Raw genomic sequence first — 21,915 nt, forward strand, 5'->3', positions numbered from 1 at the left:
CCAGGTAACTCTTAAGTGGAGCTGTTGTGACGTCAATGGTAATTCAACTAGTTGCCATCCTTCCTCTACAGCTGAATTACATTCAGCATTTCTACTGATGGTAATTACTCAGTGGTATGAAGGAGACAGAGAGCTGTATAAAATTGGCAGATTTAGTCCAGTGATCATTGCTCTTTAAAGGTTCTGTACCTGCCAGCTGGCTTATGTGTCAGTTGGTTGACCTGATAGCACTGCTGCCTTGTCTCCACCGCACATTGAGGAAGCACTGCTGAGGAAGTGGGAGGCAGGAGTGTAGGAGAAGCCATTAAAGCAGAGTGTCATTGGGAATTGATCTAGCACCGATTTTGTTAACACAGCCTTCTAAATGCCTAAATCAGTTGCATATTAAGGGCCAGATTCACCAGAACACTTCAGCTGCTTTGTGGTGCTCTGGGGAGACAAACTTAACGGGTCAGTGCACTCTGGCTACTTTGCTGTACCAATGAATGTGTCCTTAAGTTAAAACTTAAATGATTTAAGGTTAATACTACATATGTTCAGATAATTAGAAATATTGCATATTAGTATTGTTTGGGGATTTCTTTTTTAGTACTCGTGTGGACACTCTTTAGGGAAATTCCCAGAGAAAAAACTGCTTTAAAATGGAACGAAGATTGAGAAGAAGTATCAGTAATTTAGGGGTAAACAATGTTTCAGTATGTTGTAATTATCCCCCAAATCAGCAATATAAACCAGGAATTTCAGTGTTAACTGTATTTTTTTAAAGTGTACCCTTATGTTAAAGTAAGAAATTCCCAGTTAAGGCATGCAAACAACCTTATATTTGCCCTGTACCAGCACTATAAAGGAGGAAAAAAGTGAAGAAAAAAATCTGTCTTGAAAAATCATTTGTGTATCCTGTGCAAGATCCAGGCAGATTTGCAGTTGGAGGAGTGCATGGACTGTTCTCTAATTACTTCCTCCAAGGAGGTGGTGACAGGAAGAAATGCTGCATATTGTCCGAGCTTCTGGTGGCATTCTGCTTCTCTGACTAATCTAGTCCTTCTCCTGGGATAGGAGGCTCTGTGCTACCCTTTGCCACCCACTAACTGCTGTTGACACAATCTAGCCCCAAATAACTAAGAACCAAAATTCTACAAAATTAAACATTGGCTCAGCAGAAAAACACAATGGGCCAAATTCAGCCCTGGGCAATTCAGATGATTTAAATAGAATTACCTCAGCAATTAATTTGAGCCACAGCTCTATACACTCAGTGAGTGTTTTACCGGAGTAAAAGCTGAATACGGATTTGATAAAGGGAAGAGGGAAATGGAATGCATGCAACACAAATAGTGCATTTCATTTGAACTCTGAATTGCTACTTTTTCATTTTTCAAAATAAAAAAACATTTTAATTCCTTGCTTTTGCCTATTCTGCCCATTTAGGTTTCATTGACTTCAGTAGGCTTTGGAACTGGTAATTGATTTTATTAACCTTGCTTTTTAATGATTTTATTCATACCCATTTGCTTTGGACAAGTGTGTATGTAGGCTTAACTACCTGTTTCTATTTTGAGTTTGAGTATGTGATTATTTTTAATTCCTTCTTATTTTCAATTTCTGTCCTCTAGACTTATTTGGTTTTGGCATGATTGTTGCCCTTAGGACCTCAAAATCCAAATGACAGAGATGGGGAAAGGGATAAACATGAGGGAAGGATTCTAATGTAAAATTGCTTGGGCCATGCAAGGAAATATAGTGTTATATACTATGCAGTTACTTATGGGCTCATGTTTTGGAGTCTGATTTGTGTGTATTAAGAGCATTTAAAATGTAGTTTTATGAAAGTGCGTTTGAATTCATAGCATTTGGATATGATCCTTTAAACATTTGCTGTGTGTATTAATACTTCCTCTTAATTCTATAAATGTGGTTTGTTAATGCTTAAGTTTATTGGGCTATAATTATGGAAAATTAGTAGATCTCAGAAATGTTCTCTAGATAGATATCTATAATTATGCTTCAATAATGGGACAGTTGCCCAGTGTTTTAAGTAATGGCTACAGCCACATAATTAACATGTTTCCCTGAGCACCCAGCCCTTAGTCTAAACATTTTTGTCTTGGAGTTGTTTCATATGAGAGATTTATTTATCCTTTTGCTTTGGTAAATCCAGCTGTGATTAAAAAACAAAATCAAACTGTTTCTTAGAGGATATATGGAGATGTAAATAATTTTTATGGTGATTCTTTCTGCTTCATTGGAAAGTTTCTTTTTGACTTAAATAGGTTTTGGGTCAAACCCCTAGTCAGTAAACACCTTTTCGTAATACTTAGCTGTTATATAGCATTTTTATCCATAGAAATGCTTTAAAAAGGGGAAAGTAAGTTTCATTGTCCCCACTTTATGGTTGCAGAAACAGCTACAGAGTGCTGGATAACCCAGCTGGTCAGTGCAGAGCTGGGAATAGAACCCAGGCCTCTTGATTCCTGTTATTTACGACTGGCTTAATGCCTATTGCTTTTACAGTTTGCCAGAGCACCATCATGGAGTAACTCTAATTGTGGCTTAAAAAAAAAAAAATGACTGCATTCGGCTGCTTCAGGTATAGAGGGAGTCTCAGTGTGAACATCAGTTCTAAGGAGCAACTCAAGTACTATGGGAAATGTTTCTAACGACTTCTTTCAGGCTTGGTGAGGACCCATAGCTATGTCCTTGGAGCTTCACCCAGAAACCAAAGATCTCTCCCACTTGACCTAGCTCTTACCTAGGATAGCAGAATGCTAACACAGCTTTTGGAACAGAAAATCAGATTGGAATTTAAAGACTGGCACAGCATTAGACAGTAAATTTGACATATTTAACTCTTCTATCAATATAGTAGAAGGGTAAACAGATGGCCAGATTAGATAACTCAGACTGACGTAAAAAACAAAGGTGGAAACTGAAAAGTGTTAAAACAAAGGAAACTCTTTTATAAAAGAACGGATTGCTGTATTTAGGATTGAACAGATTGCGAACCCGGTGCCCGTAAAACTAACTCTAGGTGTCTGGGAAGGATTTTCTTTTATTTAATTGCTGTGCTGACCAGAAAGCTGTTATGTAATACTGAGGTGGAGAAATCTCTTCTGATGGAGATAATGCCATAGTGAACCTTGGAGTACTAGATATAGTGCCATCTATTTCTAGTCTTCAGAACAATGGTTCTTTTCTTGTCATGTAGCTCATTAACAAACCTTTTTACAATATTTGCACTGCTTTCCTATTCTGTCCCCTCACTCTCCATCGGAAGAGAGCGTGGACTTTCAAACAAAACATGTATCCCATTAGTAGGGCCAGTCTTTACTAAGACCCCTGCAAGCAACTCCAATTGACTTATATAGTGACTAGAATGGGAGTTGTGATGCATTGTCACCTCTCAGAATCAAGTATTGTTTTGCTTTTCTTCTTGACAGACTTCTCACATAGGGAAATGTTAAAACTCTCATTTTGTTTGATTGATAATTTAAAACAAAAGTCCAAAAAGCAACGGGTACTTTACAAATCATGAAAGCATGAGAAAATAACTTGGCCCAGCTCTGCCTTTTAGTGAAGTACTAAGAATCCTGCTCTGTTTTGTATTTCCACAGGAGATGGTGAGCTCTACACTTTTGGAGAGCCTGAGAATGGGAAGCTAGGTTTGTTGCCTGAACAACTGAAAAACAATAGGGTTCCACAGCCTGTTCCTGGAATTTTGGAAAGGGTTAATAAGGTAGCTTGTGGTGGAGGACATACAGTGGCACTTACAGGTATGAAAACGAGTTGGCTTTTCTCTGATCCTGTAATTAAAAGAATCACTTTGCTTGATAGAGCAAACACTCTTATGAAATGTCAGACAATGCCTAGAGAAACTTTTCTTCTATCTTATTACATTGAAAATGAAATCTGTTTTTTTTCCCGTGAGTTCTACAAGAAAGCCTCCCCTTGTGAAATTTTAAATGACCTTGAATATGTGTTAGAGAGTCACTTTTCTGACTATAACCACTGTTTAATGGCTATAAAGAAAAATGTATGATCTATTGGGGAAAAATACAGGACTGGGATCCATGAACTGATTATTTCTAATCTACTCCTGCAGGAATTCTGCACATCTGCAGATATTCAGAATTCATGCATCCTGCAGAATTTTTTTTCCTGCAGAAAATATATTTCTGCCAAAGTGTTGCAGTTCCACCTTTCACCCACCAGAGGCCACTGTGGTGCCACAACAGCTAGCAGCATAAACACAGCTGGCTGTTGTGGCACCACAGGGGCCTCTGGTGGAAAAAAGGTGGAACTGCAGCACTTCTTTGGCAGAAAAAAAATTCTGCAGGACACATGAATTCTGGGAAAGAATTGTCTGTAGTAACTCAGAGCTCTCCCCATCTAGTGTCCCATCACCAGCCACTGGAGATATTTGCTTCTAGCAGTTGCAGATCGGCTACATGCCCTTGTAGGCTGTCTCATCATACCATCCTCTCCATAAATTTATCAAGCTCAGTCTTGAAGCCAGTTAGGTTTTTTGCTCTCACTGCTTCCCTTGGAAGGCTGTTTCAGAACTTCACTTCTCTGATGGTTAGAAACCTTCACCTAATTTTGAGCCTAAACTTGTTGATAGCCAGTTTATATCCATTTGTTCTTGTGTCCATATTGATGCTTGACTTCTCCCTCCCTCTTATTTATCCCTCTGATGTATTTATAGAGAGCAAGCATATCTCCCCTCAGCCTTCTTTTGGTTAGGCTAAACAACCCAAGCAATTTGAGTCTCCTCTCATAAGGTAGGTTTTCCATTCCTCAAATCATCCTAGTAGCCCTTCTCTGCACCTGTTCCAGTTTGAATTCATCTTTCCTAAATGATCTGGGAAACCAGAATTGCACACAATATTCCAGATGAGGTCTCATCAGTGCCTTGTACAATGGTACTAACACTTCCCTGTCTCTACTGGAAATACGTCGCCTGATGCATCCTAGGACTGTAAAAAGCAACAGAGGGTCCTGTGGCACCTTTGAGACTAACTGAAGTATTGGGAGCATAAGCTTTCGTGGGTAAGAACCTCACTTCTTCAGTGTTAGCCTTTTTCACGGCCTCATCACATTGACAGCTCATAGTCATCCTGTGATCAACCAATACACCCAGGACTTTCTCCTCTGTCGCTCACAGCTTATAACAAAAATTCATGTTGCTTAGTCTCCAAAGGCAGGGTGTTGCACTTTGCACTATTAAATGTCATCCCATTTCTATTAGTTCAGTTTACAAGGTCATCCCGATCTTCTTGTATAACTCATCTGTCTCTAAGGATTGTGATAAAAAAGCTTTAAGAACATGAAGCAAGAATAACAGGCACAGCAGCTGTGAAGCTGTGTGTGAGCAGATACTGTTGGTGCACTGTTTGGCATGAAGGGACAGATCCTGAGTATACCCTGTTCCCTCACCCCACTGGCAGGCTGAATAAGGCCCAGATCACTCCTAATACTCCATGAATGCAGATAACTGCATTCTATTACCTATTTCTGAGGGCTACCTCCTCAGGCTCCGGATGAGGAGAGCAGAAGTGACCAAACTCCTTAGTCTCTACTCTTATTGTCAACTGTGCTGCTATTCTTTTTAGAAGTTGAGCAAACAGAACAGATTTTATCAAAGTTCTTAATGGTGTTGCTACAGCCTATAGATGATACCCAATCAAGCAAACAAAACATTGTATGAAGCCAGACTATAGTATGGTGCAAGAAGCAAGCAAGGAAAAAAGGAATTGGGCAATATAATTGAATTAACTGAAGTTCAGCTGCCCAAAATGATCTGGGAAAAATTAGTTTTCCTGAGGAGAGGAGAAAATTAAGGCAATATGCAGAGCTCGTTTTCAAAGGTCTCCTGAAATTCAAAGATGAGGAGGCAAATGGGAATTACAGGCTAATATGGATAGGGAAGGGATATTTGTAATATTTGAGCTCTCTCATTATGTAAAAATACTCTTGGAATTGTGCCTTCATGCTTCACACCAAACCTGAATCCTTCTAGAAATCTCTAGCCATCGGGGAATGCATGGATCTCATCTTGAGCCACGGAGCCCTCTTATAAGGAATCATATTCCCCCTACACCCTTATTTCCTCTCTTCACCATCACAGCAAATCAAAAATCTGGACTCTTTGACTACAACTGCTTCATCTGTAATTGCAGCTACCACTTTGAGGTGAGACTTGGAGGAAGTGTTCTGCTGTATGTATCTATTGACATGTATACAAAGGTGGAGATATGAATAAGGTGATAGAGAAGAAGAAAGATTGAAGTCCTTGGTCATTTGCCAAACTACCCCCCTTTTTTAAGAAAAAATATTTCATATATCACAAATCCTCTCAACTTGCCCCAAAGCCAGACTGACCAGAAGAAATCTCAAACCTTATTTTGGCTTGAAAAAAATCTAAAATCCTATTGTCAGAAGCACAGTTATGCTGCTTGTACCTTTGGGCCTTTTTTCTGCTGTAAAAGAGAATGCTTAAGTCCTAACCAGGGCCGGCTCTAGCATTTCTGCCACCCCAAGCAGGGAGTGAGGGACCTGCCGCCCCCGAATTGTCGCAGGTGCCGCCCCTCTCCCTTGGCCGCCCCAAGCACCTGCTTGTTAAGCTGGTGCCTGGAGCCAGCCCTGGTCCTAACTCAAACTATCTTGAACTTATCCCATTTTACTAAGTTTTGGAGGGGACCATCTGTATTCTGTTGTGGTGGCATGGAATGGAATCATGTCCAACAGTAAGTGCTCAAGATAGTTTGGAACAGTTTTGCTATGCCTTTGCACTCTAGCCACCAAAACTTCTTCCCTTTATCATCTCTTTACAGGGAACCCTTTCATGAGAAACTGCTGAAAGGGATGTAGTCATAACCCTTCTCTATCTTGAGTAGAGTAACAGAAGTGGTTCCTTGGCAGTATCGGAGACAGAGATGCTGTTTCCAATGCTTCCTGAGCTCTAATGGTTTTTGTTTGGTTGGGGTTTTTGGGACGTATCTTCTATTATAGGCTCAAGCACTCTGAAAATTCAGAATAGTGGCCTTGGCCTCAATAATTGCATTACAAATCTAAGGGATGATTTGCCTGACCCTCTTGTTTCTATGTATTCCATAAAGACTGCTCATAGGAAATACCTTCTTTTCTGTGTTGGAGAGGATCATTACCTGTATTTGATTTTTCTTTTGCATCCTTGGTCTTTAACAAATGTCTTACTGTGGTGGCAACTCACTTGAGAAAGCAGTGCATTCTTTTTTTCTCATTCCATGGCAACTGACTACTAAAAGCACAGATGTTCATAGAGGCTTAAATTGTCTTAGAGAAGAGTATGTTCCATACCTTGGTTTAGACTTAGCAAACAATATGATAAACATCCAACTTCACTTAAACTCATTATGTTCATCAGAGCAAGGATGACAAAGGTCTCTTTGTCTCCAGAGAAATTTCAAGACATATTTGAATGTTCCTAAGGCTATTAGAATTTATGGCATCATGCATCCTGGGAAATCCATTTGCCAAATTGAGGGCGAGACTTCAGTTCTGGCTAAAGAAAGTGTCTGCTTCAAGAACAATCTGTATTCGTAGCTGGGAAGTCTAGGTATCTATCAGTTATTCTTCCATTAATTGGAATTAAGGGATCTTTCTGATTTCTTATTTTATTTTACTTGTTAGCAATCCCTTTCTGGATATTTTTTCCTAGCACTGAATCTTCCAGCAGAGGGAGCTTTAATATTAAATTTAGTAGGAAGATAATTTTACAAAATATTCTGCATACTTAAAAAAAAGTCTTACTCTTTATATTTCATAGTCTTTTGATTTTGCAGAAGTGATCCTTAAAACTGTTTTAAAAGAGCGATGAGGAGAAAAGATATCCTGTAAGCAGAAATACTGCTTCTTTTTTTCAGCTTTATGTTACTGTATTCTTTGTTGACCTGAAGTTGCAATTAAAGTCAATGAATATGTTGGGCTAATAATGCTGGGTCTGCTCCACTTCTATTTTCTTCCCATCCCTCTTCTTCTCCCACAAAAGAGACAAGATAAAGGTGGGAGAGTGGTTGGGAGATAGCGCTGGAGTAAATGTAATGTGTGATTTGTTTTTAAATGTGCTACCAGTTTATTGCTCCTCTGAGAATGCAGCCAAAAAGCGTTCAGTTACTGTACGTAGATGGCTGGTGTGATGGCCTGGCATCCTCCCCGGGGTGGGAGGAGCTTGTGCTTCTCCTGCTTCTGGTGCTATGGAGTGGCGTCTACCTCCATGGGTAGGAGACCTTCCTGCCCTGGTGCTGCAGTCTGGCTTTTACCCCACAAGTGGGAGGAGCACCTACTCGCCCTGCTTGTGTACAGTGTGACTTCTACCTAAGTTTGATTTTCTGTGGGAGTACAATGTACATTCAGACATACTCACTTCCATTCCGAAGTCTTGAGTTCTCTCTTTCTTTTGGTAGCGAGATGTGTGGTTCCTTTACTTCCACTTAAAAAATATCAGATATTTTCAACATATGCAAACATAAAACTATTTTTAAATGCTTTTATTTAGCTGCTGCATGTAACCTTGCCATCTGAATGACCTTGCTTCTTGAACAGAGAAAAACGTTTTAAAAGCAAATGTTCCTGACACTTGCTGGTGGTTGTATGGATAATGAATATGAAGAGGAAAATTAAGCCTGGAGTTTCCAGATACATTGCAATAACAACATTGTCAGTGTTTTTAATATTTCAGTAATACCAGACCTGCAAAGATTTGGGTCATCATACATAATAGATTTTTAAATGTGGCAGGAAGTTCAAGAGTAGGCTATTGAAGAGGAAAATATACATAATGAAATTTTTTAATAATCGTGGGCTTGTGTTGATCTCAGCTGTAATATCTAACATTGTATAATTTTCATTGGCTTATTTTCACATGTGCATTTAGTCAATAGCTTATTTTGCAAATATGCCATGAAACAAAATATGTAGCAGCTCGTACCAGTTTATTTTCTATATGTTTAGTTAAATCTTTCGGAGGAAGGATGGTTTTTCATTTCATGTTTCTTTTGATTTTTCTCTTTCATTGTGATTACACTTTATGAATTGATAAAATGTAAAACTTTATAAAAAAAAAAGTTGGAGTGTGATTTGATTTCTGTTTTGCCAGTAGTGGGAAGATTATAATTATAATTATAATTAACTGTTTACTTTCCATGTACAATTTTCAGAAACAGATGTATATACCTTTGGCCTTGGACAATATGGGCAACTTGGACATGGTACATTTATTTTTGAAACCTCGGTACCAAAGGCAGTGGAACATCTGAAGAGGCATAAAATATGTAACATTGCATGTGGGGAAAATCATACAGCTGTAATAGCAGGTATGTATGCTGAAACTTCTGAAATGTACTTAAAATGATGATGTATTATCATTTATGATATGGACTTTTTTATTATAAAATGAGCACCGTGAGGAACAAACATGCAGATTTAATGTAAGGTTAAGTGACTGCCCAAGGCCATCCAGCGGTCCGTGGAAGAGCCAGATTGGAGTTTAGGAATTCTGTTTTTGACTTTCTGTATATAGTTATTCCTGTAGACCACACCACCTTTTAAGGAAGCTGTAGCCTCACAAACTCCTGCCTGACACTCTTGCATGAGTCTCAGTTTTGCTATACAGTTGTATTGTATTTTTTCTTAGTGCTTTATTTTTTCGTTACCTAGACTAACAATCCCAGTCAATACTTTTGTCTGAAAATGTATTTATCTTCTGGACCATATTTAGTAGTTCAAAAATCATACAAATATTTGTTCATATTTGATTTTTGAAAATGAAATATACCTTGCTTTCAAAATATATTTAATTCTACTCTTATAACAATTTTGTCATGTGCTTTTAATGGACCTTCTACATGTTTCTTTTTCCATGTAGACAATGGCCTTATGTTTACTTTTGGAGATGGACGGCATGGCAAGTTAGGACTTGGAGAAGAGAATTTTACTAATCAATTCATACCCACCTTATGTTCTAATTTCTTGAAGTTTGCAGTCTATTTGGTAAGGCTTTGCTTTGTTCTTTTTTCTCAAACTTTGAAATGCATATACTTTATAAACATACCTTATTAAGGGAAATCTGACAGTTTAAAATCATATTTATAATATTTTCTTATAGTATTAATACTGTAGATTAATACTGAAAGAATGTTAAAATGTTTTGTTTTATTTACCGCTTCCCATTCTGCTGCTTCACTTCTCGCTCTGTGATCAGTTTGGACCATAAAAATAAACAAGTCCGTTTTTCTTTCAGATTGTTGTGCACTTCCACAACACTGCAATGTTTAGGTTGCAAACACTTCAAAGGAATCTATACATTTCAAACAAAAAACTTTTTAACATTTTGGTAGTTTTAGTTTTAAGAATAGCCTTCCATCCCAATGTGTGGACCTAAACCACCTGGTGTATATCACTTTAATATCTAAGATTATTTATAATGTAGGTTATTTACAAAAGTTTAATAAAATGAAAATGTATTCATTTTTTAATCCAAACATGATGAGAAAAGAGAGGCAATATTGTTCTTTTAGGTTATTGTTTTAGTCTTCCTGCTGGTATTGAAGAAAATTGCTGTAATGCTAGCTCCAAACATTCAGAAACTGAGTCAGGCCCCAAAAGATCAATTAAACAAAACAAGCCATTTTGGATTCTTTTTATTTGCTTCTGTTTTTTGGGCCATCAACATGCCACGTGGGTCATGTTTTCAATCTTTTCTCTACAACTATGAGGGATAGAAACTTTTTAAAAAAAAGAAAGCTGAGATTCTCATGTCATAACTTGTCTTCCATACTGGCTAGGGCTCTAGATAAAACATCAGATATTATGAGACTTGTGGTAGTTTGCAAGAGATGGTAACATTGTGTATATGTAATATTGGCTAACATCAAAATGATTTACTAAACTCCTTTGAAAATTGATGCAGAATTCGTTGCTTGCTTCTGGAGAGTTAGCTAGTTTTATTCTGTTTTACGATATATTGTACTTAAAAAGTTTCGATCCATTATATTTTTTTAAACATCAGTGATTACAGTTTGTACTCTAACATACTGAAGTCTGTAACTAAGTGTGGAGCAAAACATTTGGAGCTTCTAACATATTTCTTAGTCCTTGGTCCAGAAGATGAATGCAGGCCAATGAGATCTTTTTGTGTTTACACTGTAGGTTGCTTGTGGTGGCTGTCACATGCTAGTTTTTGCCACTCCAAGGCCTAAAGGGTCTGAAGAAATACATGAAGATTTACGTGAAAACTGTTTGGCTGCTACTATCTCTAAACTGGGTGCTGATTCATTAGTAACTAACACCTTGCAGAGAACGTTATCGGCTCGAATGCGACGGAGAGAGAGGGTAAATTCAGAGCTAACTATTTTTGACATTTATTAAGTTTCCATGATTTTTTTTTACAGGAAAAGAGACTTTTTAAAAAAAATTAAATTTATAGCTTACACTCACCAGATAAATATCCCTCTTTGAAATAAATGTTTGTATTTCAAGGTTCTTCTTTGAGTACTGTTCCTGTGAGTGCTCCACTTCAGGTGTGCCTGCACCTTGCACCTTTAATTGGAGATTTTGGTAACCGTGCCTATTCAGGTGCCCCACACATCCTTGTGCCTTGCAGCAAGGCTATATGGGGCTGTGCAGACAAACTGCCCTCAGTTCCTTCTCAACTGCCTTCAGCCTGAGACAGTGTCTACTGTGTGCCTGTTCTCTTTATTATTCAGCAGTTAGTTAGTTAGGGTATGTCTACACTATGGGATTACTCCGAATTTACAGAATTTGATTTTTGGCAACCGATTGTATAAAGTCGAGTGTATGCGGCCACACTAAGCACATTAATTCGGCGGTGTGCATCCATGTGCCAAGGCTAGCGTCGACTTCTGGAGCGTTGCACTGTGGGTAACTATCCCATAGTTCCCGCAGTCTCCCCCGCCCATTGGAATTCTGGGTTGAGATCCCAATGCCTGATGGGGCCAAAAATTTGTCACGGGTGGTTATGGGTAAATATCGTCAGTCAATCCTCCCTCCGTGAAAGCAACGGCAGATAATCATTTCGTGCCCTTTTCCTTGGATTGCCGAGACAGACGCCATAGCACAGCAACCATGGAGCCCGTTGAGCCTTTTTTCACTGTCCCCAGTATGTCTACTGGATGCTGCTGACCGATGCGGTACTGCAGCGCTACACAGCAGCATCCCCTTGCCTTTGCAAGTTGGCAAAGACGGTTACCAGCCATACTGTACCGTCTGCTGCTGTCATGGGTGCTCCTGGCCGGCCTCGGTGAGGTTGGTCGGGGGCGCCTGGACAAAAATGGGAATGACTCCCCAGGTCATTCTTTTCTTTAAGTTTTGTCTAATGGAGAGTCAGTCCTGCCTAGAATATCAGGCAAGCCTACTAAAGGACCAGAGAGGCAAACGGCCGCTCCAGGTCAGAGCCCCAGACATCCCGCAGAAATGATGAGCTGCATGCCATTCTAGGGGATGCCCCTACAACAACCTCACCCATTGCTTCCCTCCTCTCCCACCCCTCCCGGGCTACCTTGGCAGTTATCCCCCCATTTGTGTGATGAAGTAATAAAAAATGCATGAATTTGAAACAACACTGACTTTATTGCCTCTGCAAGCAGAGATCAAAGGGGGGGAGGGGAGGGCAGGGTGGTTGGCTTACAGCGAAGTAGAGTGCACCACCATTCTGCACTTGCTCAGCCTATAGCTGAAAATAGGAATCTGTGATAAGCACTAAGATAGAAGCTCAGGCAGGACTGAATCTCCATTTGTGTGTGGGCCTTTGGTTGACACTGGTAAAATACAAAATGTCCCAGGATCTGTATGTTGGGGGACAGTTCTAAACGGCAGCTTTATTTTTTTATTTGCAGCAAAATGTAGAGGTCTAAGTATCTGATTGTGAGCCCTGGTAGCAAGGGGTAGGCTGGGGTAGGTGTGACCGCGCGGTGTTTCCACCTGGGAGAGCAGCCTGAGGCAGAAGCCTCCAACTGGCATGATATTCCAGGCAGGACTGAATCTCCATTACACTAAACTTAAAGAAGAGAATGACCTGGAGTCATTCCCATGTCTGCCCAGGCGCCCCCGACCAACCTCACCAAGGCCAGCCAGCAGCACCCACGGGATGACAATGACGGTTACCAGTCATACTGCACCGTCTGCAAGGCAAGGCAAAGGGATGCTGCTGTGTAGCGCTGCAGCACCGCATCTGCCAGCAGCATCCAGTAGATATACGGTGACAGTGAAAAAAGGCAAGAAATGAATTTTTCCCCTTTGCTTTCACGGCGGGGGAGGGGGAGCGGGGGAGGAGGAGGGAGAGGGGAGGAGCTGACGACATATACCCTGAACCACCCGCTACTATGTTTTTGACCCTTTAGGCATTGGGAGCTCAACCCAGAATTCAAATGGTTTTTGGAGAGTGCAGGAGCTGTGGGATAGCTACAGTCGTCAGTCGCCCCTCCCTCAGTAAGCGTCCATTTGATTCTTTGGCTTTCTGGTACGCTTGTCACAGCTCCTTCAGTTTCACACAGCACTGTGTTGAGTCCCTGTTGTGGCCTCTGTCCATCATGGCCTTGGAGACTTTTTCAAATGTTTTGGCATTTCGTCTTTTGGAACGGAGTTCTGATAGAACAGATTCATCTCCCCATACAGAGATCAGATTCAGTATCTCCTGTACGGTCCATGCTGGAGCTCTTAGGGAGCTGATGGTCACCTGTGCTGATCAGCGCTCCACGCTGGGTAAACAGGAAATGAAATTCAAAAGTTCGTGGGGCTTTTCCTGTCTACCTGGCCAGTGCATCTGAGTTCAGATTGCTATCCAGGGCGGTCACAATGGTGCACTGTGGGATAGCTCCCGGAGGCCAATAGCGTCCGCACTAACCCTAATTCAAACCGGCAATGTTGATTTCAGTGCTACTCCCCTCGTCGGGGAGGAGTACAGAAATCGATTTTAAGAGCCCTTTATGTTGACAAAAATAGTTTTGGCTTAGTTGTGTGGATGGGTGCAGGGTTAATTCGATTTAACGCTGCTAAATTCAACCTAAACTCATAATGTAGACCAGGCCGTTGTATGCAGTTAGTTATTTTATTTAGTGTTTGTAGTTCCCTTTTTTCTTTTCCTTTCTCTAAAAAAAAATATTGTTGTAAAATCTTTCCCTATTTAGGGGTCATTTTTTGTTATTTTGCTTGGGTGATCCAGGTTCCGCAGGATTTAAAAGGTGCCTCTATTGCTGTGAGGCTGTCCCAATCAGGCATTCTCAGTGCCTTCGTTGTTTGTGAGATACTCCTATTCCCAGTAAGTGCATAATCTGCACTTCCTTCAATGACAGATCCTGAAAAAATAGGGAGATCAAGTTTAAACTCCTGATGATGGCGCAAGCCTTAAAACTGGCTTCAGATCCAGGGCGGAAGATGACCCTGTATATAGATGTCCCAGGACAGCTTGTGCCCCATCCACATCAGTATCCTGGTCACTGGAGGTCGATAGAGATGGAGGCAGTATCATGGCACTGATTGCATCTATGGCACCAAAGACCTCAGCAAAGGTAGCCTTGGCATCTGCCTCTATTCAGAAAGAGATAAAGAGTAAATCTCTGAGAAAGTCTTGATCAGTGGTGCACAAGAAGGCTATGTAGACCTCAGGTCCCCAGGGGAGTATCATGCAGGGGCTAAGTGATTCCGGTACTGCAAAGACCGGGAAGACCGTTTCAAGGAGTCAGTCCTCAAAGACAGACTCAGTACCGAACTCAGGTATCATACCCAGAGCCATAGACACTCTTCCCAGAAGAATTTTAGTCTCATCCCTGAACATCAGTTGGTACTGGCCACTTGGAAGTCTTTGCTACTGAAGACTGCTCGACTGGTGTAATTAGAGTCTACTTATTCCTATGCCAAGCACTTGGTGCCAGCTACATCAGTACCGAAGCTGTCCTCCACGGGTTCTTTCTTGGCCCTGTCGTTGATGCCATAGAATTTAGATACTCTAAGGATCTTCTAGTATCTTCAGAGTCAGAATCTCCTCTGCTAACTGGTACCGGGGGTTTACCCTCATCAAGTTTTACTTGGTCACTGACCCCATCCATCATCTAGAATATCATACTCACCCTCGTTTACAACACAAGCAGAACAGTTATTTTCCCTCCTCCCCCCCTTGGATATGTTGATGAGGATCCTCGGACTCTCAAATTTCAGAATAGGCTTCCCCTGTCTACTCTAGAACACATTGCTGCCTCTCCTACACTGAGGCATTGGAGGAGGATAGACCTCAAAGGACACCCATGTGGCAAGAAGAGAGATGGTTGCCTCCACCTATCCCATATGCCCCCCCACCAGTGGCCTTGTTGGGAGCTATGGGCATTCTGTCAACAGTTTTGTGATGAAGTTATCACACCACCGAAGGAAGCAAAGAAGAGTACATTCCCCAACCACCTGTGGCACTATGAATGCCAGGGGAGAGAACCTTTGTGGAGTTGGAATCAAGGGCAGACAAGGAGGTAACACCTCTTACAAATATTTTCTCATCGTCTGAAGAAGTTGTGATGTCTCCACCATTTTCTCTGGCAGATGATTTCAGGTAGTTACAGGAACTGATGAAATTGCTGACACACAGTTCAGGAGTCACACCATAAACTCCTACATATTTTACCTATGTCAAAATTCTTGAGGATTGCCATTCCGGTCAACAAAGCTCTTATGGAACCTGCTAAGACTGTTTGGCAAACCCCAGCTACCGCACTGCTTATCCGCAAGGAGGTGGATTAAAAAGTATTATGTCCCTTCCAGGAAATCATAATTTCTATTTTCTCACCTAGTGCCAAATTCTCAGGTAGTGAAGTCTGTAAATGAATGGGGTAAACAATATATCTCAAAGTCCACCCCATACAGCAAGGACCACAAGAAGCGCTATCTTTTTGGCCATAAAGCTTCAGCCACACTTCATTTTAGAATAGTGAACCATCGGGTGCTCATAGCAAAGTATGCCAATTTGAATTACAACAAATTTAATTCCTTTATTGATCATTTGCCAGAGAAACATTGTGACCAATTTAAGGTCATTATTCAAGAGGGTCAGCTCCTGGCAAAAACATTGCTCCAGGTCTCCTTGGATGCTTCAGATACTGCAGCACAGTCTGAGAAAAGCGTCTTGGGCTGCAGCTGTTGTAAGGCTTCCCAATAGAGGTCCAGAGTACCACTGAGGACCTTCCCTTTGATATTCACAAGCTTTTTGAGACTCAATGGATACATCTTTCCACATTTTAAAGGACTCGAAAGCTATGCTGAGATCCTGATTTATACGCCTGTAAATAAGAGATTTAGTAAGTCTCAGAGGGCACAAAGATCATGCCCAGCCCCCAATTCAACTTACCATAGATCATCTGAGCCCCTGGCCAGGAAACCAAGATTTGTGACTCTTGACCTATAAGACACGTTTTCATGTCGCTATTCACCTTTCATACAAGAGGTTTCTTCATTTTCTAATCAACAACAAACACAAATATCACATGCTCCCTTTCAGGCTATCTTCTGCTCCAGGGTATTCTCAAAAATTCTGGTGGTAGTTGCCACCCACCTACGTTGTCTGGGTATAATAATTTCCCCGTATCTGGATGATTTGTTGATTGGGGCAGATCTTATCAGGAAGTGTTGGTGGCTGTAAAGATGACGTGTTCTCTGTTCCACAGCCTGGGCCTTCAACTCAACCTCTAAGTCTGTTTTGACTCCAGTACAGTATCTAGATATCATAGGAGCTTGCCTGGATGCAGTGACAGGCAGAACATGTGTCTCTTCCAGCAGATATCTCACACTGAGTCTTATCTCAAGGATTCATGGCAGTCCTCAAGTAACAGTAAGAGATTGTCATCAACTGCTGGGGCACACATCAGTTTACGTCTTTGTAGTGCAACATGCCAGATTACATTTCCGAAGTCTCCCTGGATGGCTTTGAATGGCTTACAAATCAAGCAAGCACATTAAGGGAAGATTAGTGTCTGTTCCCCAATGGGTTCTATGGTCATTCAACTGGTTGAAGGACCTGACCAAAACCTGCACAGTACCCTCCTACCATAATGATAATGTCAGATGATTCAGTGTTGGGTAGAGGGATACATCTGGGACCTCAGAAGATACAAGGCAAATGCTCACTACAAGAGCAGCTTCTCCTCATCAATTGTCTGTAATTGAGAGTGGTCAGAATTGCTGGCCTATGCTTTACACTTCTAATCAGAGTCAAGTCAGTAAAGAGAATGACAGACAATGTGAAATACATGTACTATATCAACTGTCAGGGAGGAGCACATTCCCCATCTCTGTGCTGAAGTGATCAAACCTCTGGCATTGGTGCATAGCCAACCAGATAGTCATTGCAGTTTCTTTCCTCCCTGGTATTCAGAATACCATGGCAGATGACCTCAGCAGAGATTTCTTTCTAAATTACGATTGATAACTGGACTCTTGAGTCCTTGACACAGTATTCATAGCTTGAGGGTTCCCAGAGGCTCACCTGTTTGCAACAGCAGCCAGTGCAAAATGCATCAAGTATTGCTCCAGAAGGGTCTCAGTCCTCAGCCCATAGGAGACACTTTTTTCATTTAATGGACTAGGGATCTTCTTTACGCTTATCCACAGACACTGTTGTTGTTGAAGGTTCTTAACAAGGTCACACAAGATCAGGCCAGGTTAATAGTGCTTGCACCAGCGTTATTCAAACAAGTTTTGGATCCCTGTCTAATTAGACTCAATTCTGGTGCTCCATAGCATCTTCCAGTCAGTTCTCATCTGCTGACTCAGCATGCCAGTTAAACACTTCACCCCAACCTGCAGATTGGTTCCTCAAAGGTTTTCTGAAGTAGAGAGATCCTGTTAATCAGAAGTACAACACGTTTTATTAGATCAGTGTTCTTCATTGCAAGGCCTGTGAGCCAGTGGTGACTCCCATCGACCCTAAGCGTGGCTTGCTAAATTCCTCTAAGCTGCACGGCTGCGCAGCAGGCTACAAATAGCCATGCAGCAGCTCTAAAGGGCCATCCAGCAGGGACCTGGAGAGGAGAGAGGTGAGGCTGGGCAGGAACTGGGGAGGGGATCAAGTTGGGGCTTGCAGGGCTGCTGTGGGCCTCTCCCCCGGCCCCGGAGCTCCCTGTTGCCAGAGGGGAGAGACGGGCCCCTCTCCCAGAGCTCCGGGCTGCCTGCCAGCAGGGGGGAGAAAGACCCCTTCCCCGGAGCTAGCTGCTGTCAGCAGGGAGAGGGCTGGGGGGAGTCCTCTAGCCCCAGGGCAGCCTGCCTGCACCTCAAACGCCTCATCCCTGGCCCCACCTCAGAGCCCATACCCCCCAGTCAGAGCCCTCAGACCCCCAACCCTCTGCCCCAGCCCTGAGCCCCCTCCTGCACCTTGAACCCCTTATCCCCAGCCCCACCCCACAGCCAGAGGGGTGAAAAGAAAACAGAGGAATAAATTGACCAACAAACATTTGGATTGCCTTACTAGGATTGCGATGACAGATTACAAATACTGCATAAACAAAGTCAAGGAGGAACAGGCACACTTTCACTCATCCAGTTTTTAAAGTAAGTTTTGCATTATTCTGCTCTTAAAAAGTTTACTCGCATAGGTGCCTTTTTAATTCCATATATTTTCCTGGTTATTATTTTATAAAAGGAGTATCGTTTTATTGTACAAGTAGACTTTGTTTTAGTTACACGAGTGGCTCTGTAACATTACATCATTAAGGAATAGGAAGCAATGTGTTAATTTAGTAGTTGATGTGGCTCTCACATTGAAGGTTTTTTTCCAAAGTGGCCCCCACTTCAGAAATAGTGAGGAGCACTGTATTAGATAGTAGAAAAAAATCTACAAGAAATACTTACCTCCTGAAATGAAAATATCATCTTTGGTGTAACATTAAGGACTCACTGTTCTCTTCCCATTGTATTGGATTACCTGTTGGAATTGAAAACATCAGGATTTTTTGTGAATTCCATTAGGCTCCACTTAGCTTCAATTCACTTTATCCATAAGGATTTTTTTTTGGTCTTCGTTCACCCAATCATGGCAAGATTCCTAAGAGGTCTATTGGATCTCTCCCCTCAAATCAGAGATATTAGTCCCAGCTGGGACCTGAACCTAGTTCTTAATTGCCTCATGAAACATCCTTTTGAGCCACTAGCTGTGTGTTCTTTATTAAATTTATCAATTAAGATAGCTTTTCTGGTGGCCATCATGTCTGCCTTCAGGGTTGGAGAACTGAGGGCTTTAACGGCAGACTCCCCATTTATGGTATTCACCAGAGACAAAGTATGCTGTGGCCCCTTCCAAGATTTTTGCCAAAGGTGTCATCAGAATTTCATATTAAACTATTTATCTCCTGTTTTCCCCCTCCCCCCCCCAACCACATCAGAGTCAGGAAGCTATATTCTATATCCTAAATGTTAGGAGGGTATTAGCCTTTTATCTAGCTAGGACCAGGCTGTTTAGATCTAGATTGTTTGTCTCCATTGCGGACAGAAACAGGGCATCGGTAATGTTCAAACAGAAGGTTATCAAAGTGGATCTCCGGCTGTATTAAGGTCTATTACAACCAAACTCAGGTTCAGCCTCCTTCGAGAGTGATAGCACATTCCATAAGAGCACTATATAAAATCTGTAGCCTTACTTAAAGTCATACCAGTTGCAGAAATCTGTAGAGCATCAACATAGTCCTTTGTTCATGCTTTTTCTAACCATTATGCCTTCGTTCCTGCTGCAAGATCAGATGCTGCAGTAGACAATGCAGTTCTTTCCTCTGCTCTTAATCTCCCGCCTCCTTACAGGGTGCTGCTTGAGAGTCACCTGAAGTGGAGCATTCACAGGAACACTAATTGAAGGAGGAGAGGTTATTCACCCTATGTAGTAACTGGAGTTCTTTGAGATGTGTGTCCCTGTAAGTGCTCCACTAGCTGCCCTCCTTCCCTTCTGCTTTAGCGTCTCCCTGGTGGGACTTTATGGTAGAGAAGGAACTGAGGGTGATTCACTTTTGCACCCCCGTATAGCCTGAATGTGGGGCAGAAGGATATGTAGGATGCATGTGCAGGCGGAACAGGCATTGCAACTAAAATCTCCAGTCAAAGGTGCAGGGTGCAAGCACACCTGATGTGGAGCACCCACAGTGACACACATCTGGAAGAACTCCAGTTACTGCACAAGATGAGTAACCTCTTCTTACTTGATGATGGGGAAAAAATGGGTAATTGCCCTGTTTTGCTTTTTTATGATCTGTAGAGGCCTGAAATTTAACAATGTGTAAGAGCCTGCTGCTTTTTGTTCCTCTCTTTAGAGATATCAGGAATGTTGAATCTCACTTTCCCTGTTTTTCCAGGGGCTTCCTTTGGAGGCCCCTGAGAAGTAAATTAGGAGATTTCTTGTCTGTTTATCTAATGTGTGAGTTAAATTGGTGTTTGGTTTTTGTTTTGTTAACCTGAATAAAAATTACTTCCTCTTAAGTAATAAGGTTTTGCTTCCTTGATATCTGTGGTGTCATAAAACCACCAGTTCGCCAGTTGTCCATAGTGTCTTTTGGGGGGTGGGGAGAAACAGTGTAGAGAACATTTGAATTTATAATGTAAAAACCAGGAAAAGAAAAAGGGGATGACTTTAGCATTGGGGAGGAGAAACTTTTCATGCCTTCTTTATACATCATGAAGAAACAGGAAATCACACAAGCCCATTTTTCTTCAGAAACCAGCTTCCAAGCTTTGTTTATGCTAAGCTCTGATGCTATTATTATGTATCATGTAATGAAACATACTATAATATTTCTACAGATTCTTACATTTGAAATGAGTGTAGAAATGTGTGAATTTTTGAATTTTGATCTGTTCAAATTACTGTTAGTTTAATATTAAAAAGATATCTCTCTTGAAGGCCATTGTGCCCTTTTGATACCTTTTGAATTTTGAAATCCAGTTTCCATTCTACAGAATGTAGATAAATACAGAATAAAGGGAAAATATTCTATGTACCTAAATTGTGAATTAAATAAACTCTCATTCTTTTAAAATCATAATGGAAGCTCTTTTTTATTGTTGCTTATTTTAAGATATCGAACAATTATTTGACTGTTGTGTGGAAAGCATCAGCTTAATATACCTATCAATTTTTTTAGGACTTCAAATAATTGAAGAGTACAAACAGCTTTTATCATACTTAATTACAGTATTTTCCTCTAGCAAATACTGTAATTAAAGTATGAGAAGGTGATTTTCTCTTATCAGTCTCAGAATGTTCTCAACACTTTCTTTAAAAAAAAATTTTTTTAAGGAAAAATCTCCAGAACAGTTTTGTCGAATGGTGCGAACGTTACCTCCATTGGGAGAAGGCTCCCTAAAACCAACTTTATGTGCTGCCAGCAACACTGTCCCACTCAGTTTACTCACAACAAACCATCCTGCTGTAACGGAAGTGAATACAAATAAAGCGATTGAATCTACTGTGGACTGTAAAACAGGTGAAACATAATGTTTCTGTTTGTTGCCGTCTTCCAAGCGCTAGATATATACTGTTTGTACTTATGTGAGAGAACCACTCATTTGAAGATTGAGGACTTTCATAACTTGCGACTGAGCACCACACCTGGGTCTCAACCCAGTGTTTGCTGGCCAGACTCTGAGAGAGCACAAAAACAAAGGCTGGAAAGTAGTGCTGGGGAATCTGTTCCTCCCCAGCCCTTTTGTGGAAAAGATGTTTAAGGATTTCGCAGGGAGGGTTAATTGAAAGAAAAAACAACTGCTACTGTTTACCTATAGTTCCTGCTATCTAAAGACCTCAAACATACATGAGTTTAGCCTCACAACAGCCCTGTAAAGTAGGTAATTGTTATCCTCATTTTATAAATAAGGAAACTGCCACACAGAGTGATTAAGTGACTTGTC

General features: G+C 41.2%; 2 protein-coding genes across 5 annotated transcripts in view; one reads left to right on the forward strand and one right to left on the reverse strand.

Annotated features, from left to right (window-relative positions):
* Window positions 1–21,915, reverse strand: part of LOC135978000 (uncharacterized) — a 1,156,726-nt gene that overhangs the window by 892,298 nt on the left and 242,513 nt on the right. The window lies entirely within an intron of this gene.
* The window catches only part of RPGR (retinitis pigmentosa GTPase regulator), a 95,654-nt gene that overhangs the window by 26,406 nt on the left and 47,333 nt on the right, over window positions 1–21,915 (forward strand). For all 4 annotated transcript variants that reach the window (XM_065579031.1, XM_024110833.3, XM_065579032.1 and 1 more), the window contains 5 exons: window positions 3,612–3,770; window positions 9,195–9,350; window positions 9,902–10,026; window positions 11,185–11,367; window positions 21,305–21,491. In XM_065579031.1, coding sequence (XP_065435103.1) covers window positions 3,612–3,770; window positions 9,195–9,350; window positions 9,902–10,026; window positions 11,185–11,367; window positions 21,305–21,491 — 810 coding nt within the window. The remainder of the gene's footprint in view (window positions 1–3,611; window positions 3,771–9,194; window positions 9,351–9,901; window positions 10,027–11,184; window positions 11,368–21,304; window positions 21,492–21,915) is intronic.

This window comes from Chrysemys picta, chromosome 1, assembly GCF_011386835.1.
Source record: "Chrysemys picta bellii isolate R12L10 chromosome 1, ASM1138683v2, whole genome shotgun sequence".
In the NCBI taxonomy this organism is placed as follows: Eukaryota; Metazoa; Chordata; order Testudines; family Emydidae; genus Chrysemys; species Chrysemys picta.